Genomic DNA, 20,411 nt, shown 5'->3' with positions numbered 1-20,411 from the left:
GGGGAGAGAGAAATTACCTTGAATTCCAGGACTGAAGGAAATTCAGGATATTAGTTTTTTAGTAGTATGAGTAGCTACATGCAGATATCCTTTTCTGCCTGCAGTAGAGATAATATGACTTAGAAAAAGTCAGTTATCTGCATCATTGTGGTATACGTCTGACAGATCTGGTGTAGACGTATTCAACTTCTCCAAACCCTATGTGAATGAAGACAATATTTAAAGGTGTGTGTGTGTGTGTGTGTGTGTGTGTGTGTGTGTGTGTGTGTGTGTGTGTGTGTGTGTGTGTGTGTGTGTGTGTGTGTGTGTGTCCCGGCACACACTCTGCAGCGAGGAGAGAGGCTGTACATTACTAAATCACCTGTATAGACCACAGGTAGTTATTAGCTGCTCACAGCTAACTGATTCTGCCTCACACACACATACCTGCTGCTAAGTACACACATACCTCCAGGCCCATTCCCCCAAGCTGCTCCATGCCCATTCCCCCAAAATACTACTCTACACAGGCTGCCATCAATAGTACTCTACACCGGCTGTCATCAATACTACTCTACCCATTCCCCCAAAATACTACTCTACACAGGCAGCCATCAATACTACTCTACACAGGCAGCCATCAATACTACTCTACACAGGCAGCCATCAATACTACTCTACACAGGCTGCCATCAATACTACTGTATACAGGCAGCCATCAATACTACTCTTCACAGGCAGCCATCAATACTACTCTATACAGGCTGCCATCAATACTACTCTATACAGGCAGCCATCAATACTACTCTACACAGGCTGCCATCAATACTACTCTATACAGGCTGCCATCAGTACTACTCTACACAGGCTGCCATCAGTACTACTCTACACAGGCTGCCATCAGTACTACTCTACACAGACAGCCATCAGTAATACTCTACACAGGCTGCCATCAATACTACTCTACACAGGCAGCCATCAGTACTACTCTACACAGGCTGCCATCAGTACTACTCTACACAGGCTGCCATCAGTACTACTCTACACAGGCTGCCATCAGTACTACTCTACACAGGCTACCATCAGTATTACTCTACACAGGCTGCCATCAATACTACTCTAAACACATACACTCCATGCAAGCATGCATGCAAGCAAGCAAGCACATGGCCCACATACAGTACAAACACACAAACACACACCTCCGTGTTTCCAGGACAGCCCAGCAGAAGTTGACTGTCAACACCTGAGTAACAGAGACATCTGCACCTTGGTAAATACTCATAATATACTGTATGTGCTGAAACACCTTGCTTACATCTCAATTCAGCATAATTCTTTCCTCTTTCCTCTTCCTGTCAGGGGTTTGATATCTTGATTTTAGCAGGAAGGCTTTTGATGTCGGCGTGCTTACAGAAAAACACCTTTGCTTTGCATTCCACCACTACAACACATCTGAATAAGCAGTGGTGGAAAAAGTACCCAATTGTCATACTTGAGTGAAGGTAAAGATACCTTAATAGAAAATGACTCAAGTGAAAGTGTCACCCAGTAAAATTCTACTTGAGTAAAAGTCTAAAAGTATTTGGTTTAAATATACTTAAGTATCAAAAGTAAATATAGTTGCTAAAATATACTTAAGTATCAAAAGTAAAAGTATGAATAATTAAACATTCCTTATATTAAGCAAACCAGACAGCATCATTTTCTTGTTTTTTACATTTACGGATTGCCAGAGTCACACCAACACTCAGACATAATTTACAAACAAAGGATTTGTGTTTAGTGAGTCCGTCAGATCAGAGGCAGTAGGGATAACCAGGAATGTTCTCTCGATAAGTTTGTGAATTGAACCATTTTCTGTCCTGCTCAGCATTCAAAATGTAACGAGTACTTTTGGGTGTCAGGGAAAATGTATGGAGTAAAAAGTACATTATTTTCTTTAGGAATGTAGTGAAGTAAAAGTAAAAGTAGTCAAAAATATGAATAGTAAAGTACAGATACCCCAAAAAACTACTACTAAGTATTTTTACTTAAGTACTTTACACCACTGTGAATAAGCTAACTCACATGCAAACCTATACTTACTGACATCAAGATCGTGGAAATCAATGATGTTTCAGGTCACTGGACTGTTAAACTATTAGGTTTGCTGTAGCATTACAATATTTCTGTATGGATTCCATTATCTGTATGGAAATACTATAAGGCCATTTTGACCACACCTTAAACAATAACATAGGCCTACTGAAAGCCTCAAGCGTTTATTTGTGTCTGTCCGTAAGGTCTCTTCTCACCTCTCATAGCAGGGTTTACAGCAGACTCTCTCACTCATTACACCAATCACGTCAACTCACACACTCTCTTTCTCTTTGTCTTCCACTTCCCCTCTCATGTCTGTCTGTCTGTCTATCTGTCTGTCTGTCTGGGGCAGTTAGCCTGACCTACTGACCCCTCTTATCCAATGAGCACTCAGACAGACAGAGGTTGTGTTTTAGTCACGCGTAGAGACACGCAGAGGCACCCTGACTGATCCACTGGTTCCCTCTAGAGAGGGCTAAGACATAACACACAAACAAATCACATCAGTGTGTTTCACCGTGAGGAAATAAAAGAATGTGACAAAAGCAGAGAGCTACTAGTAGTCCTTGATCAAACAGTATACTGAGCCACAGAGGAGGCACTCAGTCAATCCCAAGCGCTATGGGTGGATCTGGTGAAGAGAGCACATGGGCAACACTGGTGGACATTCTGTGCATAGCCCATGAAACCCTGAAGTTTCACATTGCAATTCCACAGCAGAAGCGGCAATAAACAATTTCCCTTGCCATTACTCTCATTTTATATCTGAACGAAAGAAATGGGTGTGTTACAAAATCCCTGAAACGTTAAAACTAGAATCAGCAGTTGCTACATCCATTTTTGGACTTCTAAATGAATAATATGTACCCATTGATTCTTGAAGAATTTAACTTGTTAGCTTAGTTCAACTGTCGTACCCCATCAGATCACAAAATATAAGGTTTGCTTTACTTCAATGTTTGTAAACAACATACATGTAAACAACACTGTATTGCCTCAAAACATGGTTAAAACCATAATTTTGATATCATGGATGGACAGTCCTTGCATCCATTGTTTTGTCTATAAATTTTAGAAGTTACATTCTAGCTTTAATATGTAAATATGGTCACAGAGCAGTGCTTAGCAGTGGGGGTTAACTTGGGATCTGGTAATGTCTGTCTGGTGTCTGGGTCCTGGGGAGTCTAACTAGCAGGCTGTTTTCTGCTTGTCCAGTTCTGTAGACCCTTGCTCCTCTGACTGTGCCCTGCCAATGCCCTCTACCCCTCCCTGTCCCCCTCCTCTACCCCTGTAGAGAACTCTTTCTCCGTCTACTGCTCTCTGTTCTAGTCCACCCTCTCTCTCTCTCAGACCTCTCACCCATTCTTCTCACCTCTTGATGCAACCCATCAAGCCTCCAGCCTTAACCACACTTCATCCTCTCCCTTCAGTGCCCTTCTGATGCTGTCCATTCCTACTCATATAACCCCTCTCCTCACCTTTCTCCTCTGTCTTTCTCTTTCCTCGTCTTTCCCTCTCTCCCTATGGAGTGGGCTAACTGTCTGTGAGACAGTGGGAGTTTGGTGAAAGGGGCAGAAGTGGGGCCAAGGGTATGACTGGAACACAATCCCATACTAATGGATATGTGAGACCATCAGAGAGTATAAAACATTTAGAAACAAATGCAGGATTTCCCCCAGTGATTCCTGTGGTCTTCTGACAACCTCACAAAGCATAAGAAAACAACCACGAACAGAGATTACACTGACAATGAAATATTGTGGTAATGTGATTACTGTTGTGTGAACATTCAAATGGTTAACATTGTGTGTGAGCATTATAATGGGCAGATTAAGGCTGTTGTTTCAGGCTTCTCTCTGCTCTCTGATGGAGGTTAATCATAAGGCTGTGCCTTGTTTGGCTCCGCTGCTCCCTCTGGTCTCCTGTTTCCTTTCAGAGAGAGTGAGAGAGAGAGAGATCCTCTGTGTTCTGTTCCTCTTACTGATAAATAAGCAATAGGCCGAGATAGAAGAGCTCCTCAATGCAACGCACAGTCAAGCTGAAATATTAATCATCATTGTTATGGGACAGAGAGGGAAATCGCTGCGGGGAGGAGAAGGAAAATGTATATCTTCTAGCATCAAATGATGCGAGAGAAACAACCTTTTACACCAAGCAGTGTTTTTCAATGCCATACAACAACTGCAATAATATTTAAAGCAATTTCCAAAATTGTGTGTCCTTCCTGTGTGCTTCAGTTATGTCTATAGATAGGAGAAATTAACATGGCTGAAGCTATATTAAAAATGCACTCTCAAAACGTTTGTATCATTTCAGCCAGCAGTTAAAAGTTGTGCTCACAAGCCAAAACGAGTCACAGTTTTTGTGTACTACATCATCCAATTGTGTGATATTTGACACATTTTGCAATTTGTATGATATTTTACAAATCCAATTTGTGCAATAAGTGTAAAAAAAATTGTGCTTAAGATCCCAGAGTGCATCTTTAAGTCTATTGTAGGGCTACAAGGAACATCACTAACAAGGAAAACAGGGGAAAGGGGGAGGCGCTACTGCATAGGTCAAGGAAAACATACAGCACGTAGGTGAAGGGATAGGGACCCAAATGGAATCAAGCCTTAGGGAGCATGTCAGGGGAACAAGGTCAATCAAATCTAGACTCTTATCTAAGGTTGATTTACAACTGTCTACTCATACCAGTCAGCGCTAACAAAGGAGATGCCATCTAAACTAATCATATTTGAGGAATTGCATTACTTTAACCAATCATATCTAAGTAAACTCATGATGGTAATTAAGGACAGTCATGAGGTGATACACAGTGAATTACATTGTCAGACTAATGTCAATGTTGCCAGAGCGATATAGTCAATAATACAACACTAACTATCTATTCAGAATCCAGAGGCTATATAACACCACATCGCAATACCACAAGACCTTTTCAGAACCAGAAACCCCTTAGGCTTTATGCTGTTATAGTCTGTCCTATCAGCCCAATACTGACAAACCAATATATCCTGCACATCAGCTGTATCTCCCAGACACACACAGTTCTGCCCTACAGCATCTACGGCCAGCTGGAACTGAATCATCCTGACATCTCCATGCAGTGTGTGTGTGTCTGTGTGTGCGTGCATGCATGTGTGATTGTGTGTGTGTGTGTGTGTGTGTGTGTGTGTGTGCAAGGCTGCTGTTATATCAGGACTGGACCAGCTGAGCTGAAAAAGTTCACTGCGGTACAAAAATACACTTATGACGCACTTTTTATTTCTCTGTCTCATTCTCTCTCCCTCTCCATACTCATTCAGGATTATAAGGCAAGAGTTTATTTAAATAACTTTTAGACAATACCAAAATATACCTACAAAAACAGAAACATTCACTTTGTACAAAAATATGATTCTTTGTTCATTCCACACATAATACATGATTATTATAGTAGCAGTAGAATAGGTCGTAGCTAAGCTTATCTAGAGCATGCAGTTTCTCCTGTACATGTTATAGAAGTATTTACAGTCACTCAACATGAATGCATCTGATTAACACACACACTACTGACCTATGGGCCAGGTCTCAATAGGATCAAATAGGGTCAGGGCTAGAAGGGATGCAGCTAAATTCAGTGACATCACACTCTTGTTGTGAACTCAGACCATACTGGCTTAGCCATGTCATCCGTGATACAAGTCAGTATTCAACGTCCATCCATGTCTGAGGACGACGGGAGATGATGTGGAAACCGGCCACTAGGGACAACAGTGAACACTGGTTTTGCTAGGGTGTTGTGGACGGGAATGGTGGATAAGCATCTGCCTCAGAGTGAAAGTTCAAATCTAGCAATAGAAAGTAATTTTTGTTTTAAGCCTATCCAAAAACCTTAAACCTTACCTTAACCATTCAGAGTTAATGACTAGCCTTAAGAATTTGGAGTTAATGCCGGAACTTAAACATTTATCGGTATTATCGGAGTTAATACCTAAACTTAACCTTAAACACTTAGAAATCTGATGTTTGGAACAATTAACAATTAAAAAATGTTATGTTTGTGAAAAATGGATGAACATTTAATTCTGACATGAGCCCGTGAGAGCTGGTGGGCTAGCAACATCAGCAGGGCGCTGGTTAAATTGTCAAAGAAAATGATGTTTATGTTGATGGGCGAAGGAGGAATAACTTGTAGTATTGGTCACCCTCTGGATGTCACAGTGATACAGTTTAATGAACGGGGATGGAACATGGTGCTCTTCGCTCCTGTTTGCCAAGCACTGCTGTCCCGCAGAATGGCGAGGAAAGTACAGTACCAATCAAAAGTTCATTCAAGGGTTTTTGCTATTTTTACTATTTTCTACAGGGCAGAATAATAGTGAAGACATCAAAACTATGAAATAATACATATGGAATCATGTAGTAACCAAAAAAGTGCTAAACAAATCAAAATATAATTTAGATTTTAGATTCTTCAAAGTAGCCACCCTTTGTCTTGATGACCACTTTGCATTCTCTCAACCAGCTTCAAGAGGTAGTCACCTGGAATGCTTTTCCTACAGTCTTGAAGAAGTTCCCACATATGCTGAGCACTTTTTGGCTGCTTTTCCTTCACTCTGCTGTCCAACTCATCCCAAACCATCTCAACTGGTTTGAGGTCGGGTGATTGTGTCTCCACAATCACCCGACAGGTCATCTGATGCAGCACTCCATCACTCTCCTTCTTGGTCAAATAGCTTTTACACAGCCTGAAGGTGTGTTTTGGGTCATTGTGCTGTTGAAAAACAAATTATAGTCCCACTAAACACAAACCAGATGGGATGGCGTACCGCTGCAGAATGCTGTGGTAGCCATGCTGGTTAAGTGTGCCTTGAATTCTAAATAAATCACTGACAGTGTCACCAGCAAAGCACCCCCATACCGTCACACCTCCTCCTCCATGCTTCATGGTGGGAACCACACATGCGGAGATCATCCGTTCACCTACTCTGCATCTCACAAAGACACGGCGGTTGGAACAAAAAACTCAAATTTGGACTCATCAGACCAAAGGACAGATTTCCATCGGTCTAATGTCCATTGCTCGTGTTCCTTGGCCCAAGCAAGTATCTTCTTCTTATTGGTGTCCTTTAGTAGTGGTTTCCTTGCAGAAATTCAACCATGAAGGCCTGATTCATGCAGTCTCCTCTGAACAGTTGATGTTGAGATGTGTCTGTTACTTGAACTCTGTGAGGTGCAATCTGAAGTGCAGTTAATTGCCGATTTCTGAGGCTGGTAACTCTAATGAACTTATCCTCTGCAGAAGAGGTAACTCTGGGTCTTCCTTTCCTGTGGTGGTCCTCATGAGAGCCAGTTTCATCATAGCGCTTGATGGTTTTTGCGACAGCACTTGAAGAAAGTTCTTGAAATGTTCCAGATTGACTGACATTAATTTCTTAAAGTAATGATGGACTGTCATTTCTCTTTGCTTGTTTGAGCTGTTCTTGCCATAATACGGACTTGGTATTTTACCAAATAGGGCTATCTTCTGTAAACCAACACTTCCTTGTCACAACACAACTGATTGACTCAAACGCATTAAGAAGGAAAGAAATTCCACAAATTAACTTTTAACTGTTAATTGAAATGCATTCCAGGTGACTACCTCATGAAGCTGGTTGAGAGAATGCTAAGAGTGTGCAAAGCTGTCATCAAGGCAAAGGGTGCCTACTTTGAAGAACCTTTAATATAAAATATATTTTGATTTGTTTAATCTAACTGCACTGTCCAATTTACAATAGCTATTACAGTGAATTAATACCATGCTATTGTTTGAGGCGAGTGCACAGTTTTGAACATGAAAGTTATTAATAAACAAATTAGGCACATTTAGGCAGTCTTGATACAACATTTTGAACAGAAATGCAATGGTTCATTGGATCAGTCTAAAACTTTGCACATACACTGCTGCGATCTATTGGCCAAAATCTAAATTGCAACTGGGCTGGAATAATACATTATGACCTTTCTCTTGCATTTCAAAGATGATTGTACAAAAAAATACAAAAGAACGGCAGTTTTTTTCTTTGTATTATCTTTTACCAGATCTATTGTGTTATATTCTCCTACATTCCTTTCACATTTCCACAAACTTCAAAGTGTTTCCTCAAATGGTACCAAGAATATGCATATCCTTGCTTCAGGGCCTAAGTTACATGCAGTTAGATTTGGGTATGTCATTTTTCGGGCAACATTTTTTAAAAGGTGTGGATCCTTAAGAGGTTTAACAAGAATTTAAGCTTTCTGCCAATATCAGATATGTCTATGTCCTCGGAAATATTATTATTATTTACAACCTCATGCTAATTGCATTAGCCTATGTTAGCTCAACCGTCCCGTGGACGGGATACCGATCCAGTTCACACTTTCTTGATTACTACATGATTCCATATGTGTTATTTCATAGTTTTGATGTCTTCACTATTATTCTAAAATATAGAAAATAGTAAAAATGGCGAAAAACCCTTGAATGATTAGGTGTATCCAAACTTTTGACTGGTACTGTACATTAGCTAGCTAGCGTAGCCAATATCAGTGCGACAGCTAAGGCACAGTAATTGCAGTGATTTTCTCAGATCTAAACAGACTGATTCTGAACACTCTCCAAAGTCCCAACTTTGGCAGACAAATTCCAAACTCTCACGGGAGTTTGAAATCACTTTTTACATTAGCTGCATCCCTTCTAGCCACAACCATAAAACAGTAAAAGCACTGATACAATATTGAGACACAACCCTGGACTGAGGCACAGCCAGAGGGATCATGGGTAGTGTAGTTTGAAAAGCCAGACCTATGTAAGTCCTATGAGTGTTTGACTGGTATAAAATAAGATCATACCTGTGACAGCAGTCTGCTCTTAGCAGTCTACACCCTCAATGAACCCTTTTTGGTTGCAGGTAGAACCATTTTGGTTCAAGGTACAACTCTTTCTACAGAGGGTCCTACATGGAACCCAAAAAGGTTCTAGCTGGAACCAAAAAGGGTTATACCTGGAACCAGAAAGGGCTCTCCAATGGGGACAGCCAAAGAACCCCATTGGAACCCTTTTTTTCTAAGATTGTATTGTGGTCCCTGTTCCAATGACATTATAACTTTCCCTCAAGTCTAACTACTTATTTGATCATCTTACCCATGGCCCCCATTTACCGCTATAAACATTGATGGTTTCCCCTAATGACACTTTTTGACTGCTGTTCTCACTCCTCCTCTTTGGTATCCTCACCAGCTCCTCCTCTCGTCCGCCACACTACCCTCTCTCCATCCATCTCTTTATACCTCTCTCCATCCCTCTCTCCGTGGTGTCGTCTGTTCCTGCTTTTCTTCAGCTCCTGGATATGTTTCCATTTCCCCACCCCTTGCCCTCTTCCACCTCTCCTATTGACCGGCCTCTTCTCCAGCCACAGCGAATCACAGTACTCCTCCAGCGAGCCAATGGGAGAACTCATCACACGCAGGTAGTCCTTATAGCGCTGACGAGACTCTACCCCGGGGCGAAGCTCAACACTGGGGTCCTTGCTGGGCTTTGGCCGCCTGTCAAGATGCCCGTAGGAAATGAGGCGCAGCTTGAGGCGGAGCAGAGTGTGTGTGAAGTGTGTGTGCTCCTGTGCCATACACACGTACATGCCGGCATCGGCAGGATGAAGAGATCGAATAAGGAGACCTTGGTCTGTATGGACCACTCTATCATCTGGCCTCACCTGGGAGAGGGGGTGAGATGACAGAATATTAGCTATAAACATTCATATAGTACTCTACAGAGACAACGCAGCAAACCGGGAACATTTCCAAAACATTAGCTAAAATTCCCAGTTGTAGTTAGGGTTTTATCTAACATTAGTATGATAACATCGCAAAAACATTCAAAGAACGCTGTATAAAACAACCACCACAGAACATTCCCCAAAAGTTCCCATTAGGTTTCCAGGTATAATAACACAGTGTATGAATGAATTTGCTATGAATTTCATAACTGACTTATTTGGAAAATGTGGAACATTGTACAACATTGTGGGAATGTTCTGTGCATATTCTTGCAACATCCCAGACAGCGCCCATAATTTAATTAAATGTTCTGGAAACCTTTAAAGAACTTAGACCAGGTGTTCTGGCAACATTCTTACAACATTATAGGAATGTCCTGTTCAACCTAACTTAAACATTGTACGAATGTCATCCCAACTGAGCATATTTTGTGCTTTGGGAATCTATCTCTTGTACCCACACTGTTACCACAACATAATTAAATGTTCTGGGAACCTTTAAAGAACTCAGAAAGTCTGTTCTGTCAACATTCTTACAACATCAAAGGAATGTTTAGTGCACCCCAATACAAACATTATCGGAATGTCAGCACAACTGGACAGTTTTTGTGTTTTGGGAAACTATCTTTTGTCATAGCCACACAATGTTCCCACAACCTAAAGAAACATTCTGGGAACCTTTAAAAAACAGATTAAATGTGTTCTAAGAACATTCTTGCAACATCAGGTGAATGGTTTTTAACACCCTAAAAGAAACATTGTGGAATCATCTGCATAATTTCACCGTTTTTTTGTTTTGGAAACATCTTTTGTGATGTCCCCACAATGTTCCCACCAGACGGTTCCACAACCTAATGAAACGTTCTCGGAACATTTAAAGAATAGATTGAATGTGTTCTAGGAATGTTCTTGCAACATCAGGCAAATGTTTTATACAAACATTCTATAATCATCAGCATGACTAGTGGGCTTCCGAGTGGCACAGCAGTCTAAGACACTGCATCTCATAGGCGTCACTACAGACCCTGGTTCGAACTGAGGCTGTATCACAACCGGACGTGATTGGGAGACCCATAGGGTGCCGCATAATTGGCCCAGTGTCGTCTGGGTTTGGCCGGTGTAGGGCGTCATTGTAAATAAGAATTTGTTCTTAACTGACTTGCCGAGTTAAATAAAGGTAAAATAAAAATGACTGGACAGTTTTTGTGTTTTGAGAGCATTTGCTGCGACCTAACGAATGTTCTGGGAACTTTCACAGAACCAATTTTGGTTTTCTGGGAACCATCTAGAATAGGAATTAAACATTGGACAGACTTTAAGCCTAACTCACCCAGGAAAAAATAAGCAGGGCGATAAGCAAGACAACATTAACAAACCTATATGATAGGTATGAAACATATGGAATGTATGATCTCTGGCCTAACAGGGATACCAGACCTATCAACACCAGATTGTAGTCCTTCAACAACACATCACACACGCCAATACCTCCCACAGTGCTCACAAACACACGGCTAATTTGTACCCAAGGTGTTTTAAGCACGGTAATGACCCTTGGAACAGGATGCACATTAAGGGTTTGGATGCAGTGTGTGTTGACTGATGGGGTCAGAGGAGTGTGTGTGTCAGTGTCAGGGTCAGTGGTGCTAGCATATCAGAGTGATAACGATCCTTTCTTCATGCTCACTAACATCCACCATGAATCATCAGGTGGCATGGCCTAAAACAACAGCCCAACAGCTGGGCTGTGTGTGTGTGTGACTGAGATAAAGAGGAAGCAAGCGGGAGTGCTTCCCCCCTCAGTCTGCTGTCTTACCACCTGCCAGAGGTTAATAAACTGAAAAAAGGACAGTTTTACATTTTAGTCATTTAGCAGACACTCTTATCCAGAGTGACTTACATTTCATTTAAAAAATTGTAGGTGGGACAACCACATATCTCAGTCAGAGTAAGTACATTTTTTATCAATAAAGTAGCTATAAGCAGAGTCAGTGCTAGTAAGAGGGAAAAAAAGTCAAGTGTGAGTGTTAGTTCACGAAAGGCTTTTCGGGGGCGGGGGGGGGGCTGATGAGGGGGTGTGACGGAGGGTGCTGTGAGATTATTTAAGATATTATTTGAAGAGGTAGGGTTACAGATGCTTTTGGAAGATGGGAAGAGACTCTGCTGTCTTAGCTTCAGGTTAAAGCTGGTTCCATCATTGTGGTGCCAAGACAGAGAAAAGCTTTGACTGAGCTGAGCTGAGATGAAGCTGCCCTCCTGTAGGGGTGGGAGAGCCAAGAGACCAGAGGTGGCAGAACGGAGTACTCAGGTTGGGGTGTAGGGTTTGAGTATAGCTTGAAGGTAGGGAGAGGCAGTTCCTCTTGCTCCTCTGTAGGCAAACACCATGGTCTTGTAGTGGATGCGAGCTTTGTCTGGAAGCCAGTGGAGTGTGCGGATGAGCGAGGTGACACGGGAGAACTTGGGAAGGTGGAACACCAGGCGGGCTGCAGAGATCTGGATAAGTTGGGAGCCCAGCCAACAGCGAGTTGCAGTAGTCTAGATGGGGTTTGACAAGTTTCTGGATTAGGACCTGCGCCACTTCCTGTGTGGATGTTGAAGAGCATGAACCTGCAGGAGCGAGTCACTGCTTTGATGTTTGCAGAGAACGACAGGGTGTTGTCCAGGGTAAGGCCAAGGTTATTTGCACTCTGGGAAAGGGACAACGTGGAGACGTAAACTGTGATGGAGAGGTCTTAAGTGGGCAGGCCTTCCCTGGTAGGAAGAGCCGCTCCATTTGTCGATGTTGAGCTTCAGGTGGTGGGCCGACATCCAAACTGAGATATATGCCAGGTACACATAGATGCCTGTCGCCACCTAGATGTCAGAAGGAGGGAAGGAAAAAAGTAGTTGAGTGTCATCAGCATAGCTATGATAGGAGAGACCATGTGAGGATATGACGGAGCCGAGTGACTTGGTGTATAGAGATAAGAGGAGAGGGCCTAGAACCGAAACCTGGGGGACACCAGTAGTGAAAGTACGTGGTGCAGACACAGATCCTCTCCATGTCTCCTAGTAGGACCATCCTGCCAGGTAGGATGCAATCCAAGAGTGTGCAGAGACTGAGACGACCAGCCCTGAGAGGGTGGAGAGGAGGATCTGATGGTTCATGGAGTCAAAGGCAGCAGATTGATCTCGGAGGATGAGAACAGAAGAGAGAGTCAGCTTTGGCAGTGTGGAGAGCCTCCATGACATAGAGAAGAGCAGTCTCGGTTGAGAGACCCGTCTTGAAGACTGACTGGTTAGGATCAAGAAGATTGTTCTGAGAGAGATAGCGAGCATGTTGGTCAAAGATAGCATGCTCAACGGTTTTGGAAATAAAAGAAAGAAGGGATACCGTCTGTAGTTTTTGACGTCAGATAGAGTTGGTTTCTTGAGGAGGGAAGCAACACTGGCCATTTTGAAGTCAGAAGGGACGCAGCCAGTGGTCAGGGATGAGTTGATGAGGGAAGTGAGGAATTGGAGAAGGTCTCCAGAGATGGTCTGGAGAAGGGAGGAAGAGATGGGGTCGAGCGGACAGGTTGTCGTGCGGCCGGACCTCACTAGTTTCTCATCTGGAGAGAGAGGGGAGAAAGAGATCAAGGCATAGGGTAGTTGTGTGAGTGAGACCAGTGGACTCATTAGGCTGAGTGAATGAGGAGAGAATGTCGTTAACCTTCTTTTCAAAGTTGTTGACAAAGTCGTCCGCAGAGAGAGGAGGGATGGGGATTGTCAGAGGATTAAGGAGGGAGGATAAGGTGGAAAAGAGTTTCCTAGGGTTAGAGGAATAAGCTTGAAATGTAGAGTGGTACAAAGTAGCTTTAGCAGTGGATACAGAGGAAGAGAAGGTAGAGAGGAGGGAGTGAACATACAATAGGTACTCCGGATGTTTAGTTTACCTCCATTTTCACTTAGCTGCCCTGTTCTTTAAGCTCGCAATGACTCACTCAGCCACAGAGCAGGAGGGAAGGGCTGAGCCGGCCAGGAGGAAAGGAGACAGTGCGAGTCAGGATGCGGAAAGGAAGGAGAGCAGGGTCGATGAGGCAGAACCAGGAGATAGGAGGTAGATGGATTTAGCAGAAGAGAGAGATGATAGGATAGAAGAAGAGAGAGTAGTGGAAGAGAGAGAGAGATGATTGTGATGGCACATGACCATCTGGGTAGGGGCTGAGTGGTTAGGATTTAAGGAGAGGGGGGAAAAAGATTGTGATCCGAGACTTGAAGGGGGGTTTCAGTGAGGTCAGTAGGCAAACAGCCTCTAGTAAAGATGAAGTCAAGCATATTGCCTGCCTTGTGAGTGGGAGGGGACTGGGAATGGGTGAGGTAAAAATAGGCAAGGAGGGGAATCAAAGAGTTGGAAAGAAATTAATCGAAGGCAGACATCGGGAGGTTGAAGTCGGCCAGTACGAAGAGTGATGAGCCATCGATCAGGAAATTAGCTTATCAGGGTGCCAAGCTCAATTGAGGAACTAGCTAAAGGCACCTGATGGGTGATAGATGACAACAATGTGAATCTTGAGTGGACATGTGACAGTGACAGCATGGAATTCAAATTAGGAGATGGACAGGTGAGTGAGAGACAAAAGAGAAAATCCATGTCTGCATTTAGGTGAAATAAGTAGCCCTGTGCCACTACCGCGGTGACCAGATGCTCTCGGACTATAAGAGAGCATCTCTGGGGTGATTCATCTTTACGTAAGGGCCAAAAAGTCAGCATAGGCTAAGACGGACGTGGCGTTCTTGACCGCAGATCGGCTGTTCCAACCCCTGCCGGGGACCAGGAATTCCACATGGGTTGTTCGCGCAGGGTACAATAAATTAGAAGGGTAGCAGCCAAGGGGTGGGGAGCATCTGTAAAGCTAACAGGTATAGAAAAGACACACAGTTGGCTAAACTACAAAAGAACTCTATGAGATCTGAAAATATCTAGGCAATATACTCAAATGAGAGAGTGGTGTGGAGCCTTCCTCTCTTTCCTCCCTCGAACAACTCCGCAGAACTGTCTTTGTTTTGGCGACGAGACCACCGTTGACACAACCACCGCTTACAGAGGAGACTGGCCCAGTGAGGTCCTTTGTAGCTCAATTGGTAGAGTATGGCGCCTTGTAATGCCAGGATAGTGGGTTTGATTCCCAGGACCATCTGTACTTAAAATGTATGCATGCATGACTGTAAGTTGCTTTGGATAAACGCCTCTCCTAAATGGTTTATTATATTAGACTGAAGTACTAACACTCATTTCCTACTGGAGGTGAAGTGCGCAGTTCCCGGTACTAAATGCTGACTGCCTAGGAGAGGAGAAACCACTCCCCCTCCAATACAGCCACTGATTATCAAAACAACAGCAGTCACAAATTGCCCTGCCCCTTAATCCTGATTGGTGTCAACAATCAGCTGCAGGTTATGAGCAGTCAGCAATTCACACACCAAGTAGCTATTGGGAGGACAGACAGCACTTAAAGTAGATGACACTAGCTAGCAAGAAGGCAGTCCTAGACAACAACAGATGAAGACATCAATTATACTTATCACTCCTGGAGATATCAGGAGTCCTCTAGCTATAGAATGAAGCACACTGAGATGGCGCGTGGGAAGCTGGTTATATACTCAGAAAAGCAGTGAAACCACTCCCCCTCCTATAGAGCCCCTGACTACCAAAACAACAACAAGTTATGAGCAGTTAGCAGTTCACACACCAAGTAGGCTACTGGGAAGACAGACTTAAAGCAGAAATAAATATTGGTATCACTCCTGGAGATATAAGGAGTCCACTAGCTATAGATTGGGGTGCTTTGATGTGGAAGAGATCATTCATGTCCCACGCATTAAGGCCAGCTAGTGTGTGTGTGTCAGTAGAGTATCTCTCCATCTTGACATTGATGATGTGTACAACTCTACTACAGCTGTGATATGATGAGTCTGGATTCAGAAGTAAACATGGTAAGCCCATATAAAGATTTTCTACACTAGTATTTACCACAGTGCTATTACACATACATCTTCTACAAAAGTGTCAGGAGGTTTCAGGAGGAATCGGAATGTAGTTTGTAGAGTGGAAGGTATTTTTCACATAATTCTGACATGATTTTGATTATGGTGAGAGAGAGGGAGAGGAGAAGGGGGAGAAGAAAGAAACAGATGAAACATAGGGTGAAGATGTTGGAAGGGAGGAAGGGATTGACGAGAGGTCGGGAGCAGGTGGAATGAGACGGAGGACAGAGGGAAGAAGGGAAAAGGCTGATGGGAGGAGTCTGAAATGATTAAATAAAAAAAGGACGGAAAGTGAAATAAAACAGACATCACCTGCTCCTATATTAAAGTCCAGCTGTAAGACCACACACACTATATAATAAAGGTTGATAAATGAAAGCTCCTCTAAAGGTCATTCCACCAGTAGTATGTATCTGGGACTTCTCCTTTGTTTGAAAATTAAGAAAAAAAATGTAAGCATCTGTATCCACACCATTCAACATAGTCAGGGTCAAACTATTCCAGAGAGAGAACTCCTGCATCCAATCCTTCAAACCTCCTTCCCATTGTGTTTCTAACTCATAAACACATGGCCTTGCCTGGGCTATGGTTTCCCATGTGGGGGAAAGCAGTTGCAAGCACTCATACACTCACACACACTCAAAACACACACACACACACACACACACACACACCTGTTTTCGTGAAATTTCAGGACTTTTTGGAGTGTAAAATGTTTTCACCATTAAAAATCCTATTTTCATTAACCAATAACCATAACCCTAAACCTAACTCTAACCCCCAAAACACTAACCCTAAACCTTTAAACTTAAAATAGAATTTGAACTAATTCAGGACCTGAAAAAAATCCTGACTTTTCAAAAATGTTATTGTTTTCCTACCTTTTCAGGATATGTTAGGACTTTTGGGGTCCTGATAATGTAGGAAAACAAGTACACACACACACACACACACACACACACACACACACACACACACACACACACACACACACACACACACACACACACACACACACACACACACACACACACACACACACACACACACACACACACACACACACACACCAATCTCAATGGTCTGGTTCAGGAGATCAGTGTCAACCTCAATGAGCTGCTTTCCTCACCTCCCCTTTCCCACAAAAAACCTGCCTCTCTCTTCTCACCTCCCCTTTCCCACAAAAAACCTGCCTCTCTCTTCTCACCTCCCCTTTCCCACAAAAAAACCTGCCTCTCTCTTCTCACCTCCCCTTTCCCACAAAAAACCTGCCTCTCTCTTCCCACCTCCCCTTTCCCACAAAAAACCTGCCTCTCTCTTCTCACCTCCCCTTTCCCACAAAAAAACCTGCCTCTCTCTTCTCACCTCCCCTTTCCCACAAAAAAACCTGCCTCTCTCTTCTCACCTCCCCTTTCCCACAAAAAACCTGCCTCTCTCTTCTCACCTCCCCTTTCCCACAAAAAACCTGCCTCTCTCTTCTCACCTCCCCTTTCCCACAAAAAAAACCTGCCTCTCTCTTCTCACCTCCCCTTTCTCACAAAAAATCTGCCTCTCTCTTCTCACCTCCCCTTTCCCACAAAAAAACCTGCCTCTCTCTTCTCACCTCCCCTTTCCCACAAAAAAAACCTGCCTCTCTCTTCTCACCTCCCCTTTCCCACAAAAAACCTGCCTCTCTCTTCTCACCTCCCCTTTCCCACAAAAAACCTGCCTCTGTTACGCTCGTCGTAAAGATTGGACCAAGGTGCAGCGTGGTAGGCGAACATTTTACTTTTATTTAAAATGAACACCGACAAAACAACAAAATACAAAACAAACGTTCTGCAGGCTACACAGCAACTATACAAAAACAAGATCACACAAACTAAGGTGGGAAAAAGGCTGCCTAAGTATGATCCCCAATCAGAGACAACGATAGACAGCTGCCTGTGATTGGGAACCATACCCGGCAAACAAAGAAATAGAAAAACTACAATGCCAACCCAAATCACACCCTGACCTAACCAAATAGAGAAATAAAAAGGCTCTCTAAGGTCAGGGCGTGACTGTCTCTCTCTTCTCACCTCTCCTTTCCCACAATAAACCTGTCTCTCTCTCCTCAGATCCCCTTTCCCACAAAAAACCTGTCTCCCTCTCCTCTCCTCACCTCCCCTTTCCCACAAAAACCTCTCTCTCTCCTCACCTCCCCTTTCCCACAAAAAAACCTCTCTCTCTCCTCCCCTCCCCTTACCAAAACACCAAAACCTCCCCTCCCTGTCCCCTCCCCTCCGTTCTCCTCACTTCACCTACTGGTCTCACTCCTCCAATACAAACACATTTATCTCCCAGTCTCCCTCTCTTTGTCCCTCTCTCTGTCCCTCTCCATTTCCCTCTAACTTCTCCCTCTCTCTCTTCCCGCGTCTGGTCTCAGTCAGTCACCACCTCGACCAGAGGTTTTAGAAGGTTAATTCAACTCATAACGACCAGTATGAGTTCAGGGAGCGAGGACGAGATAGGAGGAGGATGAGGAATAGGAGAGTAGAGTAAGGAAGAAGGAGAGAATAAAAGAGAAAGAGAGTGATGGATGGACTGTGCTTGTGAATCACTATCAGTGATCTCCATCTGGAAGCCACTAGTGATTGACCGCTGGTCATCAGCTCTTTGTTCTACAAAGGTGAGAGTTGACAGTTGACTGTGTAGGTCTCAGACAAGGTTACTCATTAAACATCAAAGAATACCTGATGCATCTACTGTTACATATTACCCTTCTCTTGACCTCCTCCTCTCCCCCTCCTCTCACCCTCCTCTCCTCTTCCTCTTCTTCCTCTTTCTACAGTAACCCCGGGAGTTCCAAAGTCAAATGGATCATTCTGCTAAAAACTAGAGTGAAAAACTAGCTCAGCTTCCGGTCAGAGGGCAATAGTGCACTCAGGTACAACACTTCAAATATTTAACCTTAAAATGGCTGACTGACTGGTAACGTTAAGACTCTGTTAGAACACTGTAACAACATATCACTGTGTAGACATCATTTGATATGAAGTGGATTGGTGAAAGCTTTGTAGTGAAACAGCTCACCTATTCAGTTGTGACAGATCAAGATCACTCCAAGGAAGAAATGAGGGAAGGTGCAAGACATAGTGACCGTACGAAAACAAAACTAAATCCTAGTCAAAATGGCCAGCATATCCGTTCGTCCCACTTTTGGACTGACGTTTCACCCAAGGGTTGATGTTTCCTCACAGTAGAGACTTTCTCTTTCCGTAATCCTTTGTTTCCCCAGCCATTAGCAGAATATTATCTTTGTATTTGGGGGCAATGTGAAACAGCACAAGAGAAAGGAGCACATAAACCATCTAGAACATCTAAGCACTCCTCCAGGTTGTTTTGTTTGGGTGTGTTGTTATGCTGTTATGTAAGGGTATATGATGTAACAGAAATAGAGCATCTGTTTTAGGCAGGTAAAGTGTCTGTGTATCAGACATGGGATGTGATGACTTATAACCTTTCTAGTAATGCTAGCACTGTAAGCCTCTGATAACACAATACTTACTACTTCTTTGACCCCTCTCTACAGTGTGTGTGTGTGTGTGTGTGTGTGTGTGTGTGTGTGTGTGTGTGTGTGTGTGTGTGTGTGTGTGTGTGTGTGTGTGTGTGTGTGTGAGAGTGTGTGTGTGCATGCGTGTGTGTGTGTGTGTGTGCATACATGCATTGGCGTGTGTGTTCTGTCTCACCTCCTCTCTGTGTTCAGCTCCAGGTCTGTGTATGAACCAGCGTGTGGTGGTCTGTTGTGATTTGGGGAGACACTCTAGGAAGGTTGAGTTATTCTCCACCCCAATCATTATCCTCTCCTCCACCCTGCCTCCATGCAGAGCTGAGAACACAGAAATATATCCATAAAGTGTTAACGTGTTATATTGTGATTGTCTAAGCAACACATTTACACGTGCACACGGTCACACACACCATATAGAGGGAGTCAGAGAAGCAGTGGTGTTACTTACTGTCCTCTGTATCCCAACATTGGCTGGATGGGTCTCCATGTTTGATGTCTTGTCTTCTGGCTCTCCTGTCAACACAAAACACATACATAAACACACACACACGCTGCAGGGTTAGGGGTGAAAGGTCACGTCCTGCTGTCAAGGCAATGTTTTACTCTTCTTAACACACAAAAGGTTTTCTCTCTCTCTCTCTGTGTGTGTGTGTGTGTGTGTGTTTCTGTGAGTCCTGATCAGTGTTTTTCCAGGGGCTTTCTATTACCAGTAACAGGAGTTACTTCAGGCAGTGATTGAAGCTGCTCTGTCTGTCCTGATAAACCTGTTACATCTGTCTAACATGCTGAACATAATGACAACAACCATATATGGATAACACACTGAACCCAACAACTGACAACCACAGATACATAAAGAACACACTGAACCCAATAGCCAAGCTGAACCCAATAGCCAAGTTGAACTCAATAGCCAGGTATTCAAGTGTTTTGGACAAAGACTAGATATTCCAAAGCTGCCTCTCTCTCTGAAAGCTATGGATGGATCTATTGGTGTTTACACAGTCAACCACCTACATCCTATA

At 43.4% G+C, this 20,411-nt stretch overlaps 1 protein-coding gene across 2 annotated transcripts in view; it reads right to left on the bottom strand.

The window, feature by feature from the left end:
* Window positions 1-8,161: 8,161 nt before the first annotated feature.
* Window positions 8,162-20,411, bottom strand: part of LOC106561202 (semaphorin-3D) — a 58,266-nt gene continuing 46,016 nt past the window's right edge. For both annotated transcript variants that reach the window (XM_014124899.2, XM_014124900.2), the window contains exons 16-18: window positions 19,835-19,899; window positions 19,565-19,704; window positions 8,162-9,785 (exon numbers count right to left, since the gene is read on the bottom strand). In XM_014124899.2, the coding sequence (XP_013980374.1) occupies window positions 9,285-9,785; window positions 19,565-19,704; window positions 19,835-19,899 (706 nt within the window). In that variant the 3' untranslated portion in view covers window positions 8,162-9,284. The remainder of the gene's footprint in view (window positions 9,786-19,564; window positions 19,705-19,834; window positions 19,900-20,411) is intronic.

Source organism: Salmo salar, chromosome ssa10 (assembly GCF_905237065.1).
Source record: "Salmo salar chromosome ssa10, Ssal_v3.1, whole genome shotgun sequence".
Lineage (NCBI taxonomy): Eukaryota > Metazoa > Chordata > Actinopteri > Salmoniformes > Salmonidae > Salmo > Salmo salar.
This window is presented reverse-complemented; position numbering and strand designations above follow the sequence as displayed.